Source organism: Pinus tabuliformis, chromosome Q (genome assembly GCF_031772625.1).
Source record: "Pinus tabuliformis cultivar Carrire ecotype Pingquan chromosome Q, CPIR1, whole genome shotgun sequence".
NCBI lineage: Eukaryota > Viridiplantae > Streptophyta > Pinopsida > Pinales > Pinaceae > Pinus > Pinus tabuliformis.
Window position 1 is genome coordinate 947846338 of NC_142296.1, and position 18020 is coordinate 947864357.

Consider the following 18020-nt stretch of genomic DNA (forward strand, 5'->3'; position numbering starts at 1 on the left):
TTTTTTAGTTTGTGCTTAATTTATTTTGGTTTTATTTAAAAAGAAGAAGAAGAAGAAGAAGAAGACGATTTAAAAAGAGTCCCTTTTAAGTTTTTTTAAGTTTTAGATTTGATAAATTTTTACTTTAGTTTTAGATTTAGATTTAGGATTTGAGTTATTTTGTTAAGTTTTTTCATTTAACTAAAAAATATAACAATAAAAAATCATAAAAATTAGAAAATATAAAAATCATAAAAAGTTTTAGTTCATTCTTTTATTTAAGTTTAAATTTATAAAAGAAAAAGCATAAAAAAGCATAAAAAAGTAATCTTTAGACTTTTTATTTTGTCCTATTGTTTAGAATTTTCTTTAGATTTAATTTTCATTTATTTAGATTTTAGTTGGCATAGTCTTGCTTTATTTAAAAATATAAAAAATACTTTGGAAATATTTTGCCAGATTCAGTCTTGGCTCAAGGCTTCGTCATGTTTGTGATACATCTTTCCTGCTGAGGCTAAAATTTTGATGTGGGATTAATATTTATCATCATTTCTTTATGTGGTTAAACATGCTTGAATGTTCATTTGAAGATTAGATACATGAATGTGATCTCTGGTTAGCATTTAAAATTACGTGGTTATTTAAAGCATTTAATCTTTCGAAATTTTAATTGCTGGAATATTGTTAAGCCATTGAGCGTTTATCGATTCTCTCACATTTGGTAAAAGTTAATCTTTGATTGAGTTATTTGATGGTAAATGATTGTTAATGAGTTCATATTTCTGCAGCATTTGATAAATAATTGTTTAATCATTTATTTCATAAGGCACTGGTCTATTAACTTAATAAAATCAATTAAGTGCTTGTTTCCCCTCGTGTCTCCCAGCCCAACTGGTCCACAGTTGGTCATCCATTATCCATAGGGTCTACCCCCCTTAGCTGCAGGAGACAGGCTTAAACGGAGAGATCAGGGATCAGGGTGATAGCCCCCGGTCTGAGCGTTGTCGTAACAATCTGTGCGACAACAGGGCTCCTTTTTCTTGAGTAGATTTGGCTTGATGCTTCAACCTTGTAGATGCCTTTCCTTGATGAGTGTTCTTGAGTTGCCCTTTCCTTGATGTGTCACCTTAGCTTTGATACCATGTTGAAAAATCTAGGGCAATTAGGTGTAGTGTGATTCTTCTGGACTTGATAACAATTTGCGGAGTCTTTTTACTTTTCCTTGTTAGCTTAATCTTCTTCTTCTTCTTATTAATGCATGTGTGTGTATTTCATCAAACTACTATCAAAAACATAAAAACGAGAACACAAGATGTTGGCTCTCTGCCAGGGCCAAAACCTCTATTCTCTTGAGAGGAAAACCCTTTGGTAAATTTTCTCTTATTGAAGCTTTTTTCTTGATCAATGACAAATCCTAGACCCTTGACTAGAAGATCATCCATGCATCAGTTAAGTCCTTCCTTTTCTCTTCACTATGTTTTCCCGGTACTTTGTTCAGCTCCTTCCGACACTTCGTTCTCTGGCACTTCGCCCTTTTTCCGGCACTTCGTTCTTCCTTAGTGTGACAGCACTGCAACCCTAATTCTTGCACGTGCGAGAGGTACCCTAGAGAATTAGGGTCCTTTTCCTTTGCTAGAGAGATAGGCTTCTTCGCTTGGCTTGGGAGGCCTTGTAGACCTAGTTTCAAACCCAATCAACACTAGTTTATGGATTGTTTGTCCCTTCTGTCATACTCGTAAACTTGACCACCCTTTCTTCGCACATGTGACTGTTTCTAGCCCCAAAAACAGTCCTTTTCACTTTGGCTTTTCTCCTTCTTTCTTCGCTGACCTAGGAGACCTCTTCTTCATCCTTTGTTACCCTTTCTCTAGCCTCTCCTCTTCACAGATTTCAGAGCTGCTTGGTTTTCATTGTAATGGAGTGGACAACCTCTATTTATAGAGGACTGTCCCTCCTTTTAGGCCGACTTGTTATGCTTACTTTGGATGGTTTCTTTGGTGGTGTCACATGCTTGAAGGAGACTCTTTGATGGTGCCTTTGCATAGTAGGGGACTTGACTTTGCTTCGAGGTTACTTCTTTGACTCTTACACACAATGTAACATACCCTTAAGGTCTTTAACATAATTCTTTTGACCTTTTGATTTACCTATAATACTTTAACATGTGCTAGACCTACTTCAATGAGCTAGAAACTCATTGTCATATATTATAAAAATAATATTTCTTTTCTTGAATATATAGAAATTTCAAAAGTACATTTATGAAGACCGAATCTAGTTACATTTCCTTCAACACATCGTTCAAAGAGGTCATTTCAAGTAGGTGACCAGGTGTTTTTGTGACTCCAACCTTATAAGCAAACCTCTCTCAAAGAAAAGGGCTGCCAGAAACTAGCACCAAAATTCTATGGGCCTTATCAGGTACTTCAACGTATAGGAGCAGTCGCTTACAAACTGGCCCTGCCGACTACTTCAAAAATCCACCCAGTCTTCCATGTATCCTGCCTCAAGAAAGTTGTGGGGAACAATTGCAGGGTTCAAAAAAGTCTACCAAAATTGGATGAGGAAGGTTCACTTTGGCTTTGACCCGAATAGGTCCTCGATACTTGCGAAAGACATCTTCGTGGTTGCACGATCAAGGAAGTCCTCATCAAGTGGAAAGACACCTCTCCAGAAGATGCGACATGGGAAACAACCACTATTCTTCAGCAGTTTCCACAGCTTTAGCCTTGAGGACAATGCTGCTTTTGATGGGTGAGGGCATGTTAGGGTCCAACCCTAACCCCTTTATTTATGTAATAAGCCCAAGGGGCCTAGTCAAAGTCATAGTTAGTTAGTTGAGTCAATAAAGCCTGTAAGTGGTTATCCACATTAATAATAATTGTAAGTGGTTGACCCGCATTATATAAAAGGGACCACAATTAGTTATAAACATGCCATAGTTAATAAATAAAGTGGTTAACCCGTATTATGCAAGGGACCACTAGTAGTTAGGGTTTTGGATGTCATAAAGCTATAAATAGTCTTAGATAGCAAGGGAAAAATCATCGAGTTTTATTGTAATTAAGCTCTGCTTTGTTGGAGGTTGCCCCCTTGAAGAGGCAAGTGAACATTGTATTCTACTTCTGAATAATAAAATATCTTTGTAGCTTGTCTCAATTCATGTGATATTTCTGTGTTTCTGGCAATATTGTTTTGTAATTTTGGCATTTTGTTATTCTCGCAGGTCAAGTGCATAACAATGTCCTCCTCTTGTTCCAAATCTGGCTCTCTTTGAATTGGAACATCCTATGATTCCTCCTCCTACTCCTCCAAGTTCTTAGCTTCATGCTCCAACCACTTAGGTGCCTCCTCCACGATGGGCCTTTTTATCTCCACCCTCCATCAACTTGTGGTGTCAAGCACATCCAATGGAATGACATGTGTTAGGTATTTTGTTTATCTGCCCCACCCACTACCTAAGATTGTAGTAGACATTGAACATGTGATTAAGGTGGTGGACGTCTAACCTGCATGAGGGCCATTTTTGTAATTAGAGCCTAGAGGATTGGTCTAGATGATTATATTGTTTGTCATCCATCTCAATGCTTTTAGAGTGGAAGAAGTGGAGGAATGAACTCACAGGACTAGTTTTATTTGTGGGACCTAGTTTGGAAAATTTGGGTCGGAAACCTTTTGGGAGCATTTTGAGGCATCAAATGGCATTTTTCTTGGGGTTAAAAATTTTACACTTAAGTGCAACACCTTTTTTTCCTATTCCGCACATAGAGATCTTTTAATGGCACAAGAATCGCTTCAATTAGAGTTCGTATGCAAAAGTTATGCCACTTGGATGTTTTGGCCACCATAATTTGAGAGGATGCCACGTCATCCCCCATTACTCATGGAAAATGGGCTAGTCATATGATTATTATGAATAAGAATCTAGAAGAGTCCATATTTTAACTCTAGTTAAGAGTTGAAGGAGGCAAACCTAAGCACTAGTAGGCTATCGGTTTGTGTTATAACTGGGCCACTAGGAGGAAATGGGGTTCCATCCTTTTGAGCACATTTGACCTATAGATGAGAAAAGTAGCCGAGAGGGATAAAGAGAGAGCACATAGAGAGAATTTGTGCACTGTGGTAGCCTACGAGCCCAGTGTTGCAGGAAATGTCCCCCCACCCTGCCGAATTAAAAGCCCGATCTGCAATCCATACGGATGCGCAGGGGAATCGCCCTCCGAAACACGTTTTTGAAAAATCGAAACGCGGATTGGGCTGATAAATACGCTTCCTACCATTTTCGGAAGTGTACGGCCGATTCACGTTTCGGTTTTTCCGATACGTGATTCATACAGCGGTTCGGTTGTACGAAGCGCTACGCTTCGGAGTCCATTCCGTATAGATCGCGACCGCTTTGGCCGGGCGTCTGCCGTTTCTACCACGCGGGCCAAAAAAGGTTTTTATTTTTATTTTTATTTATTTATTTTTTTCTTTTGCTTGGTTGGGGGTGGGTCCACCTTGGGTTAGGGTGAGGAGTGAAGGGATTTAACACCCATTCATCTCTCATTTGCTCACTTTGAGTTTATGAGAGCTTGGAGAAGAGAGGAGAAGAGAAGAGAGGAGAAGAGAGGAGAAGAGAGGAGAGCTTGGAGGAGTGAAGAAGGAGGAGCTAGGAGAAGGATGAGGAGCTTGGAGGAGGAGCTCAGAGGACTTCCATCTACAAGAGCTAAAGAGGTAAGTGCAAACCCCAAACTCCCTCATTTTTTTGACATTGTTTTTTCTATTTTTCTCCTCCCTCCCCTACTCTTTCCCATTCTTTCTACTTGCTCATTTAATTGCAGGACGTCCACCGCCTATATCCATATTCCAAGATGGTGTTGTTTTGGCTTCTATGTATCATTCCACTTTTGGTTTTAATGATGGCAAGGGAGTGTAGGAATAGAAGGGAAGAAGAACAAGAGGATACTGGTCCCAATATGAGTGACCATTGTATGATCATGAGGAAGGGTTTAAAGAGGAAGAGGATGAAGTTGAACCTGAAGGGAACGTTGAAACACTAGAGGGGAAAGCTGCATTAACACCTTTGTGGAACTATGTGACCAAACTTGAAGGGGGAAAGGGTGGTGGAAGCTACAAATTTATGTGCCCTTATGGTTGTCATGGAGGAAAACCATTTAGTGGTTCATATACTCGTGTGAGGAGGCATCTTTGTGGGGTGATGGACAGTGATGACAAAAAGGGTGCTGTGGGGATACAAATTTGCCCAAACATTTCAGCTGAACAAAGAAGAAAATACATCCAAATAGAGGAGGTTGCACAACAAAAAAGAAAGAAACAGAAAACTCATTCTAAATCAAGTGCAACTTCTAGATTTGGTAGCTCATCTCCTCATGGTACTTCTGGAAGCTTTGGAGGTAAAAGAATAATAGGGGATTTCCTGAATCTTGCCGGGAGGGATGATGTGGATGGAAAGATAGTCCGATTTCTTTGTGCTTGCGGTGTACCATTCAATGTGCCTGGCTCTCCCTATTGGCATGAAATGGTAAAGGCCATCAATGAAGCCCCAAAAGGATACAAGTCCCCCAACTATGAGAAAGCTAGAACAATGTTATTAGAAAGAGAAAAAGCAAAGGTTCAAAGAGCTTTGACACGTTTTACAAATGAGTGGGTAGATTGTGGGGTATCCATTGTATCAGATGGGTGGACAAATATTAGAAACCAACATTTGATAAATGTTCTTGGTGTTTCTGCTAGTGGTGCAGTATTTATTACATGTCATGACTCCTCCTCCATCAGTGCATCTTCCCAAAACATTGCAGATCTCCTATTGCAATCAATCAAAGATGTTGGTCCGAATAATGCGGTTCAAGTGATCAGAGATAATGCAGAAAATTGTAAGGCAACAGGAAAAATTATTGAGCGTACTCATCCACACATCTTTTGGTCTGGGTGCCTGGTTCACACATTGAGCCTTTTGATGCATGATATTGTGAAGCATAAAGAATGTGAGTGGATTAATGAGCTTTACAGGAGAGGAAAGCAACTCATTAAATTCATCACAGGGCATACAAGGGTAAACTACTTCTACGACACTTACTCCAAGTTGTAGTTGCTTAAACTTGCAAAAACAAGATTTGCCATTTATTACCTCACCTTTAGGCAGCTAGTGAAGGTGAGATAAGCTTTAACTAATATGGTGTGCGCTGAATCATGGGAGGAAATTAACACTGATAGATATGGTGCTAATGTAGCCAAGGACACTATTCTTGACATGTACTTTTGGTCACAGGTTAAATATGTTTTGCAATTCACCAAATCAATTTATTACATGATCAAGTTTGGAGATTCAAATTGACCAATAATTGGGGAGGTGTATGAGCAAATGGATAGCATGTTCGGGCAGATTAAAGACGTTGTTGAGCCTAGAGATATCACCTTGTACAATTAGATTCGTGCAAAGGTGGAAAACTGATGAGAAATGCTAAATGTTCGATTACATGCATTAGCATATGTTTTGACACCTAAATACTATCATCCATCATGGATTTCAACACTAGCACCTGGGGGGGGGGGAAGCAGGAGAAAACTACATCAAGATCAAGATGTTCACAAAAAATATATGATTGCATTGAGTAAATTAGTCCCTGATGAGGAGGAGGCTGCCATGGTATGGAGACAGTTGAGCAACTATACACTTAACACTGGTCCATTTGGGAGCATGCATGCAATTAGAGATCGAGAGACTTTTTCTTCTCTTGAGTGGTGGAACATGCATGGATGGGCTACTCCACTTCTACAAACTTTGGCATTGCAGGTGCTATCATAGGTGGTAAACACTTCTTCTGCAGAGAGGTGTTGGAGCTCTTATTCTTTCATCCACAGTGTTAAAAGGAATAGGTTGAGTTTAGACTGGGCAGAGAGCTTGGTTTATGTTCATTACAACTTGCGATTGTTGTCCCATTACTGTGATGATGCAAAGACTAATAAAGACCTTAAGATTTGGGATAGGAATCTAGAGGAGCCCAATTTGGAGGATGGAGTGTTGTGATTAGAACAATTAGAGGATGCTCTTATCCAGGTATGTCCATTTTGGTATGAATTTTGCTTATAAAGCATTTCTCTAATTCCTATTTTTAATTTTTTTTGTTAACTAGTGTTTTTTTTTGGTATGAATTTTTTGAGCGATTCCAGGATGATGATGGTCGAGTTGAGATGCCACCCCCATCTGGTCCCTTGGTTCCTAGGTTCCATGTCTCAACACCAACAGAAGGGGGTTCGTCTTCATCAGTTTCAGTGCCACAACTTCCATAGGCACCATCTTCTTCATTGCCACCACGTAGCGATTCCAGGATGATGATGGTCGAGTTGAGATGCCACCCCCATCTGGTCCCTTGGTTCCTAGGTTCCATGTCTCAACACCAACAGAAGGGGGTTCGTCTTCATCAGTTTCAGTGCCACAACTTCCATAGGCACCATCTTCTTCATTGCCACCACGTTCTCTTCGTGGTGGAAGGAGGAGAGATTAGTAGATATATTCACAATTTACTACTTTTGTCATAGATTAATCATTAGACTTGTAGGCTTGTGAATTTGAACCTTTTTGTCTTGGCGGTGACCAAGTGACCTATTTTGTAAACATTTTATTTGAATTTTGGACATGACAAATGTTGACAGTTGCTCACTTGCTAGCTAAATCATAATATGCTCTATGTTTTATGTTTTATAATATGCTTAAAATTTTGATGTATGTTTGTAATTGCTAGAATATAGATGGTTGATGCTCGAATAATTAATCATTGATGTACATACTAGTAACTACAATGGACTCATGGATGCCATAACTATCTTGATTTATGTAAAAATATGCATGTTTTCATGTCTTCTACAACTAATTTGGGATTTGGGATGTTTGTTTTGAATATAAATGCAATATATATATATATATATATATAGCAGACGCTTCGCTTCCTAGATTTTTGGAAAATGACGCTTCCACGTCCCTGCTTCCAAAAAATGTCCTCGTTTCGTCCCCGCTTCGTGCAACATTGTATGAGCCACACGCCTTCTTTGTGCTCACAACCATTTTCTATTGAGAGAAAGAGAGTAGGGTGACTACACCTTCCAGCTGGGTTTTCTCCCAAAAGGGTTTCCTAGGATATACCCTGTGTTAATTGTGGTTTTGTGAGTTTTTATTTCACTGTTGTCTATTTTCTGCATAATTATAATTGAATGCGTATGCAATAAATAGTAATTTGCAGATCCATAAATCTAAATAGAAATAAACCCTCATAGTGTAGATTTTAGATTTTAAGTATAATTTATCAAATAAGTTGTGACAAACTGTCTAGTGGAATATCTTGGCAGTTTATGGGTCAAGGATGATGTCCCATGGGAATAAAAATGAAATTTATAAAAAATAAATCATTTGAACATTTCTAACTTGTTGTGCTTGTTGGAGTGTGTCATTTCAAAGACACTCTAGTTGCACTAACACCTTGAAGAGTTGCAAGTTTGACTCAACACCCGAATGGCAAGTTTTTGCAACTTTGGGACTGTTTTTCCATAGTTTTCCCACCAAAAATCTACAACAAATCAATGGAAAGGAAAGACAATCACTTATATTTCCATAGAATAACAAATAGATAGAAACAAAATGCATTGAAATTTGAAAGTTTGAAACAAATTTTATTTTGAAGTTGATCTGGCATTTTAGTGGTCCAGTCTTGGATAGACATATCATACCCTAATGTCCCAATAGTCATATATCTCAATTTGTTTAGACATCTCCAAGTGTTCAATGGAAGTGAACACCAACCTCTGAACACATTGGAAAAATCCATCCATAACCTCTGCATCAAACTTAAATCCACATGCATAAGAGTATGCAAGTCTAAGGTAAAGCCTTGCTGCATGAATAGGACAATGGAGAGTGTTGTTCCATCGGTCATCAATCACATTCCATTCCTTGGTTCATTTAGTGAATCCCTCTTCTCCCTTGTCCTCATTGTAGTGATGGATAACTTCCTTGGCCCCATCCATAGCCTCATACATGTAGCTCATTGTGGGCTTCTCACCAACAACTATGTGAAGAAGATTTTCCAAAGGTTCGTTGATAGCACACAACTCCTCCACTCATTAAAATCTTTGATTGTGTCTCACAACTTACAAGTTGGGCTATGGCTTTCCCATCCACTCTATTGCTATAGACAAGCATTCTGTAATGTCTCTTTTTTCGAATGTTGATAGCAGAGACATCATAGTATCCTAGATAATCCCCATAGGCTACAAATATTAAATATCAAGGAATTAATTAAAGAAGTGACTAGGGAAAAAATATTGGAAGTCACTTTATTAAAAGAAGAAAATGACCCATGGTATTTTGATAGTCCATGACTATAAAAAGAGATGAGAGCTCACCCCTTATACATGCATTTGGATTACTGTTTGTTATTGAGTTGAGCTCTTAGAGCTTGTTTGGGCGAGAACCTGTATGAAAGAGGGTTAGTTTCGTTGGTAATTGATCCACCCAAGTTGCTCTAGTCAAGGGGCTTCGATATTAAGACCATATACCCTAGCCACTTGGAAAAGGAGGGATCAAATCAGATCCACTCACTAGGGCTTAACATGGAGATCATGAGAATAGGTTAATCAAATCTCTCACAAGCTCGTAATGCTTGGAGAAGCAGGATTTAGGAGGCCAAATTCCTTATTATTGCAATCATCTTTGGAGGCCACAACATCAACTTATTATCTAACCAAGCATGCCATGTAGCAGGGGTCATTTATAGGTCTGTTCTAGGTTCTGAAACTAAATCATTATCATGTAATCTCATATTCCATTTAAATAAAAATAAGGTTGAGTTTTTGCTGCTATTTCTTTTATTTTTGAGTGGGGGTTAATATGTAATTGTAAGCAAATTGTTCGATGGGATGTCCCTATAGTAGAATTTCTCGTTATTGTGTAAATAAAATATTTGAATAGTAAATACATATTTCTTGCCCAATGTTCATTTTAGCAAATTATTGGCATATCTTATAAATGGGATATTACAGTGGTATCAAAGCTGTGCATCCTGCTAGCCTGAGGGTTTAAAGGGTAATTTCAGTCTCTCATCAGTGCTTAATGGATTCCTAAGTATTTGTGGCCATATTTATTTGCCAATAGGAAACTGGATTTCTTATGCTAACACGACTGAGCGAAGGTTTGAATTCACCTTGCTGAAGTCGAATTTAGGGACTGAGATTCCTTTAGTCCACATTGCTTGCCGAAGGAACTCGTGTAATTTAAAAAAGGTTCATTTTTATTTTGTGTGGAGCCCTAAACCCTATCTAGGGTTGAGGTTTTGCTGGCCATAAATTAAATTTCTATGATGTTGTTGTGCCATTGAAAGTGGAGGTTGATTGTGGGGGAAAGCACGCACAACAACGATCTGGGCTAGGTTATAACCTACGCATTGGACCAACCAGATTGGGATTGGTAGTCGTGAGGCCATAAGTTGTTGGGCAATGACGACTGAGAATTTCCCTGGTAACGTCGTAGGGGTTTTGACGTGTGAAGGAAGGCCGATTAGAGGGCCGGTGCATTGTTCAAGTCACAAACAGATTTGGAGTTGTTACAGGGTATCAACATGGTGTAATTATAGGAAGCCCATTATATGAGTTTTCCACCTCGAGTTGCATGAGTGTGCCTTGAACATTTGATTGCATAGTTATTGATACATTGTTCATAAGACTATCATGATGTTATAGCATTTGGGTGTGTGGAGACTGTACATACCAATCTGATCGAATGTGTTGATGCTTCATTCATTGCTGCTCAACATTTCTAGTTGTTAAGTGAATTGTCACTAAGAAATCGTAGTTGCATACAATGATAACGTGAGTCTCCTTAGGTGTAATTTTATGACTCCACATTTGTTTAACTGTTGATTGAGGTAGTGCAGAGTCGCTTATTTGGAAGCAGAGAGGAATGAATTCATGGCACGTTCAAAAGCCAAAACTCGGGCATAGTTTTATTGGAAGTAGAGGTCGATTTAATCACACTGGAGCCAACAATCCCTAACATCGCATGGAGGATGTAATAAGAGGCCGAGTTCTAAACCAATCGGCGGGTTGAGTCAGAGGGTAGTGCGCAAGCCATGTAGGAGGTCTAGAATGCTGTTCGGAAGTGATTTCGATTGGGGCTTTATCAACTACACATAAATTGTGAAAAATGTGTAAGATTAGCTTTAGGCCATGACCCACCTTATATTGTAATCATTATCTTATATCCATGTTTGTCTATGGCTGATCTTGTACATGTAGTCTTGTAATTCCTCTTGGACAAAGTGTTCCACCTCCTAGGTTGTGTATACACAACTCTCATTTGTAATTCATTATGATGTTCTTTTTCTTTTCTTTAACCATGGGAAATTGGTAACTCGTCAAAGTGATCTAGGCTAGGCTTGAGATCAAACCAACTAGATGCCACTATAACCTAAGAGTATATCCAATGACCCACAAGCCAAATATACTAGTAACTTATGACTTAGCAAGGACCGAGATAGTGAAATTTCCTTAAATTGCAACAACTAGAATTTATTCTCTTAACCTTTTAGTAGTTTATTTGTTTTAGGACAAATAATGAATAAATCACACAACAATTCTTCACAAATAAAATATGTTGCAGAAGTAAAATCAGGAACTGAGAAATAGATGCACACACAATAAAATCGACAACAATATTTTTGGACTAACATCCCCAGAAAAACCTCGAAGGGAAAACTGGTGCAGCAGATGAGGGTTTATTTTATTATCATGCAACAAAAATGGAGAGTACAATATCTGGATGCTCAACTGGCAATCCTTAGACAAATATCTGGTCAAAATAATTAGGAGAAGAATTCTCCCTCTGCCAAACAACTTGGCCTCCCTCTGGCCTGCTTGCACTGCCTCTTGACTGCTCACATTGCTGGCTTGGCAAGTTGTATGACCCCTAAATCACCCTCAAACTGGGCTGTCTAGGCTCCTCCTGCCTTTGGAAAATTTCTCTCTACCTTCTGAATAATCTTTCTGACCTCTAACAACTAAAACAAACCCTTCTTGGGAACTTGCTCGGTTGGATTGGCTAACTTGCACTGCTTGGACGTATTTCTCTGTAGAAGATTTCAGCCTCCCTTTTCCTGCGTCTTTGACACTAGAAAACTGCTGGGGAATTCCTCCGTAACTCTCCTCTGTTGCGTCCTCAATCACTGCTGCTCTTCTTCTGGCTCGAACTCTTCCTTGCTGAATCACGACAATTGGACAACTTGATTTGCCAAGGTAACTTGCTCCCCCCTTGTGTCTCTCTCCATCCCATCAACTTGCTCTTATAATCTCTCGTTGGTGCACCAACGACCATGATTAGATTTTCGTCGACAACTAAGATCACCTTAGACCTGATCCGTGTGATTTTCTAGAAGTATCTAGAGCATAAGTTGATCTCCCCAATTAATTGCTATTAATTAATCAATTTTCTCAAGTTAGACTTTGACATTTTTTAATTATTGATCAATTAACTTAATTGAGTGGTCTCTAGGTGTTTTCTCTCTAAACCTTTTCTGGGTTTTGGAGATCTCGTGTTCCTTAGCCATTTAGACACAAATTGAGACTAGAACACCTGTCCGATGCAACCAAAACAACAAAAACTAACAGAGATATCTAGAGACACACCCATAGGAGGTCCCACTCCCAGTGGGCGTCTACCCTTCTAGCTTTATCTCAATAGGCCAAATGTCTTATCATGGATTTGAGCTTAGGTGTAGAGGGTGTAAGACCTACTTCCCAACCATTCGAGCTGTTGCCCCTCAACTATGATGTGACTGTTTTTCATTATCAATAAAATAATTTTCCCAAGGGTGCATATCAAGTATTTTGCTCTGTTGTGCTTAGGTTTATTTCTCTCCAATACACTTGATGTTGGGTTCACTCTCTTTCTAGAGTTGGTTCCTCTTGGTTGATTTCTCTTGAAGTGTTGCATTGCCCTTGTGCTAGTTTATTCTTCTCTTTATTGCAGAGTTTGGGTTTTTGTTGGTTCAATTTGATTCACTTGACATTTCTTGTGAATCTCAATTCTCAACACATTTTTCATATTTGCTTTCCCATTATTTGTTGGTAGCTTCCAATTTCTTATTAACTAGTGTTTCTCTTATTCTGAGATCCTAAATCCAGAGTGTCTGGTTGACTATAATATTCAGTCTGTCAAGTTGCTCTAGCAAAGCTGTCCTCATATCCTGGTTTGACTAACTATGTTTACAGGATAAGCTTTTGTTCTTTTCTTTAGGGCCTTTATTAAGGGACACTGCTTTTCTTCAGGAGAAATTATCTGCTCCAAATACTGAGTTCCTCATCCCACCAGCCCTTGGTTTCAGTACAAAATTAATTTTTTAACACAGATTTTTATTAAACATAATATGATATTAGTGTCAGAAAAATTGGCATTCTTCTTTGAAATGCCAAATAAAACTGTATGATGATCTGACGTTGAGCCTGCTGGAATCACCACATACATCATACAAGTAAAATCTATTCGAGGTTGGCTATGACAAAGTCTTGTCTTCATAGGCGATTGGTTGAAGTGAAGTTCAGATCATGTTGCCACCTGGATTCTTTAAGGTGCAGAGCTTCTTTGAGAAGAGGAAAGCTTTGAAGCTTCATTTACACCTTTTCCTCTTCTATCTCTTATTTGGTCACAGTCTCATACTCTAACTTAAAGTGCCCTGTTTAAATATTAGATTGTCAAGATGTATCATGTTCATTCTCTCTGAGGATGTTCAACACTTCAGGCCACAACCAAACACAGTTCAAACTGGTTGGTGGACTGTAAATGCTAATGCAAGTATGTTCCATTCCAATTTCCTTTTGCATATAATTGTCTTGTCAGCTCAAATTAGGTGGTTGCTATGCAAAACTGGCATGCCTGATTGAATGTAGAGTTAAATCCTAGTTTGTCTGTCTGTCTGAAGCCATCTTTATCTTGTTGACTGGATATGTCTTTATTTTTTAAGGCATTTTAAGAGAGAATCTTTGTGATATCTTGTTTTGATCATCATGCAGTTCATTCAATGATAAACCAATAAATGATGCAGCGATAGGTCCCATTGGAAAAGATTTATTTGAGAGGGAACAAGAAGATCTGCTGTCTGATTTAAAAGATATCCCTAGAAAGGCCTGTGACCGTCGTGTAAGTTCACTTCTTTGAGTCTTCTGCATCCTATTAATGACCCATGGCATTTACTTGGATGGATAACTGTTTAATTTCATTCTCACTTTGAAAATGCAGATAAATGAATTTGTAAAACGTGCTCGAGCAGCTAAGATTCATGCATACATCATCGGTCATCTGAAGAAAGAGATGCCTATTATGATGGGAAAGGCTAAGGTTCAACAGCGCCTCATTGATAAATTAGATGAGGAATTTGGAAAGGTATGTGTTTTTCTCTTCCCTTTTATATCATCTTGTACATATTAATGCATATCACCATCAAATCTGACAAGAAATGATTTTTACCCTTTTAACTCCACCAAGGGGAATTTATGGCTGTTGATATAGGTTCCATGAATGATTGTGAAAGGTGTTTTCTGATAATTTTCCATTGTTCTATGCTGATACAATCACTTTAGCCCAATTCTTAACTTCAATTAGCAACCAAATCAATTTTCCAGTAATAAATAGCAATTGTAGATAGAACAGTAAATGCAATTTACAGTAGAAGACAATCAAGAGAAATAACAAGAGACACCAGGATTGGTCAAAGACCAGGGAAAAACCCACAATGGGGAAAACTCTTTCAAATTCTTTTTCTTATTAGATTGTCATAAAATGTTCAGTGGAGAGAGTACAATGTTCCAATTCATCATTCAATAGTCAAAGTCAATCCTTTGATTATCTAACAAAACCAACCAAACAATATCCATCCGTAGGGAGCACCCTACCAACCGAGTGGTTGTAGCTGTATTTTGGATTTTCCTCGATCCAACCCTGCAGCTCTAGATTAATTTCTTCTCCTTGCATGTGTGAGCTCGGACCCTGCAATTTCAGACCAATACGAACCAATCCAAAGAAGAGATAGAAGAAGATGCTTGATGATGATGTCCAAATGAGGTTGACTTGTCTTGTATTTATATGCTTCCAAGGGGTGCCCAATTTCTCTTTAAAGCCGACCTGAACTTTTGTGCACATGTGGGTTTTCACCTTAAAAATACATTTTTCCTTAACCAAATTAAATTCTTCCAAGGGCTAGGAGGGGTCTTTCTTGATGAGGAAGGCTGTCCAAAGGAGGGAATTTGTCCCTGAGCTGCCAAATTAACACTCCCTCTCAGTTAGGGAGAAATTACCGACTGCAACATATGTCCCATCTCAAATATTAAGTCAAATGTCATCTCTGCTCATCTTTTGCTCATTTTTGCTCATCTTTGCTGAACACACACGAATCTAAAAGAATAAGAATTTGACATCATAGGGGAGCTAAAGCTACCACCCTCTATCAATAGGTGAGATCTACTTACCACAAGGGCAAGGATCACACTCTGTCCTATTGACCTGGGACAATAGGCGAGATCTACTCAAGGATCACACTCTATCCTATCGTCTAGTGATAATAGGCGAGATCGACTTGAGGATCACACTGTCATATTGTTTGTTGATCAACTTAAGAGTCAAGTGGTAGAACACTTGCATCCAAGACTTGAGCGAGATCAACTTACCACATGGGTAAGGATACACACCCTATCTCAAGTCACCTCAACCCATTGGCCAGATGGGGAGGTCCAATCCCAACAAGCCCAGCTTGTGGGTAGGATTCCAACTAGGGTATACTATGTCAAAGCGACAATAGGCGAGATCGACCTACCATAGGGGTTAGGATACATACCCTATCCTATTGTCCATAGGTCCCTCTACCCCAGGAGCCCTTATTGTTACATTCCCACCCTAGGAGCTCAATAAGGGGGGAGATTGTTGAAAATGGTAACTAGCTTCGGTCTTCGTAATTGCCTATGTACCATGACTTGATGTAATCAATGTACTTGTCAAAAGAAAAAAAAAAGAAAATTGTATTTTTGCAAAAGAAAATTATTTATTCAAGAATGGGTTTCTTGCCCATTGATAATTGTCTTAGGTTTAGCAACCACTGTGTGCTCTAGGGTTTTGACAAGGTCAAAGTCAAGGTAATGATGTAAAATCCCTTGGAGGGCTCTTGAATCAATGTAAAAGAAATATTTTTAAATGTAAAATGTGATCTAGAAGCTACCAAGTGATGGGTCGCCTAGCCCATCAAGTCGGCCCCACAAGAGGCACTTGAACCCCACCAAAAGACTATATAAAGGAGAGGTACTCGACCTCATTTGGGACACACAAGTAATTCACACTCTTCAAGAAGTTTGAAGAAAATTTAGAACAAGAACACCAGAAATAGGCTCCACGCCAGGGAAAAACCCAAAAATTTCTCCTCTTATAGAAATTCAAGGAAGACTTTTAAGACCTTTAATCAAGACAACTCACCAAGTGTTAAGCAAGCCACCTAAATAGGAGAAAGAAGAGAAGGATAGCGAGGAAAGGAAGAAGGTCTATTTGTTTGGCTTGGGCAGCAATTCTTTGTTTGGCAGGCTCGCTCGTATGAGAAGGAAGCTATCTCTATTTAGATTTCGAGCGAGAGAAGAGCAACAAACTGAGCTACAGAGAGAAGCATTGTTGTTTGGGTGGCTAGTTTATCACTTGGTTAGTTGTCTTGATTAAAGGTCTTAGAAGTCTTCCTTGAATTTCTATAAGAGGATAATTTTTTGGGTTTTGCCTTGTGGAGGGGTTTTGCCATGGTGTGAAGCCTATTTCTGGTGTTCTTGTTTGCATTGTGATCTTATTTATTGGCATTGTCTTGATGATGAACACAAAATAATAATGATGATGATGAACTAACATTATATCACAAGAATTGTCAATATAACATGAGAAAACATTATAAAAGAAACCCTAATTTTGTTTTCCCTATTTTTTCTCAACATGGTATTAGAGCTAAGGTCATTTGTATAAGTGCAAGATTGAAGGTCACAAGAGGTCTCAAGGTTGGAAAAGAAGTACTTTCTCCTAGGCCAAGATTCTAGATAAGGTGAAATCCAAGTTTTGGGCATAAATTCAAGACCTTATCACTGTGATAAGAGAAAATTCCTATAAAAAAGTAAGCATAGGTGTTTTAAGCCTATTTTCAAGAGACCGAACAATCAAGAAAGCCATCTTCTCAAGATCAAACTCATTTCTAATTGGATCAAAATTATGGGCACTGTATGTAGCCCTATTCTCAAGTTTAGAACCACAGACTTGCATTCAAAAATCATTGAAGTTTGGAGGAGAACAATACCACTATTTGCAAGGGTCTGAATAGCCTACTCTCAAGTCCTAAGAAGGTTGAAGTCTTTAGAAAGAGAAGCGAGGTTCTAGGCATCAATCAAAAGATCTGTTCTATCCATTACATGAAGTTGGCATTATGACACAGGTTTGGCACTATGACACAGGTGTTGTCGTTGATGGCAACTCACTCAGATGACAGATCACATTTCAGGCTCTCAGAATGAAGGAAAAAGTGGTATACGAAGGTTTCCCTTAACCAATCCGCGTATACACGCAGGTTAGCAGTCCAAAAGGCGCGTATGCGTATACACGCACTTTCACGCAAGGAAAATTTGGTTTTGGTCTGTGGTATTTTGACCCGTGGTATTTTGACCGAAGTGTTGACCCCAGGTATTTGGTCCAAGGTATTGCTTTTAAGTGGTTTTGGACCATGGTATTGAGTAAGGCCTAAGACTATAAAAGGAGGAGGAGATCATTAGGCAAAGGCACTCAAGCATTGAATATCTAATAAAGAGCAAGATCTAGAATACTGGTGATTGGGTTAGAGTGCATAGCTGGATCTGAATCAAGGAGGAACCTGAGCGCTAGAAGAAGGATAAGTTCTATTGATGGGTTAAGATATTAAGGCTTGAAGAGAAGCAATGTTACTTGGGAGAGGGGAGCGGGAGCGAAAATGGGAGCGGGAGCGACCATTTTCAGA

The 18020-nt window shown here is 38.8% G+C and overlaps 1 protein-coding gene across 2 annotated transcripts in view; it reads left to right on the forward strand.

Annotated features, from left to right (window-relative positions):
• Positions 1-18020, forward strand: part of LOC149222612 (EH domain-containing protein 1-like) — a 282069-nt gene that overhangs the window by 213343 nt on the left and 50706 nt on the right. For both annotated transcript variants that reach the window (XM_089385524.1, XM_089385525.1), the window contains exons 14-15: positions 14035-14161; positions 14261-14404. In XM_089385524.1, the coding sequence (XP_089241650.1) occupies positions 14035-14161; positions 14261-14404 (271 nt within the window). The remainder of the gene's footprint in view (positions 1-14034; positions 14162-14260; positions 14405-18020) is intronic.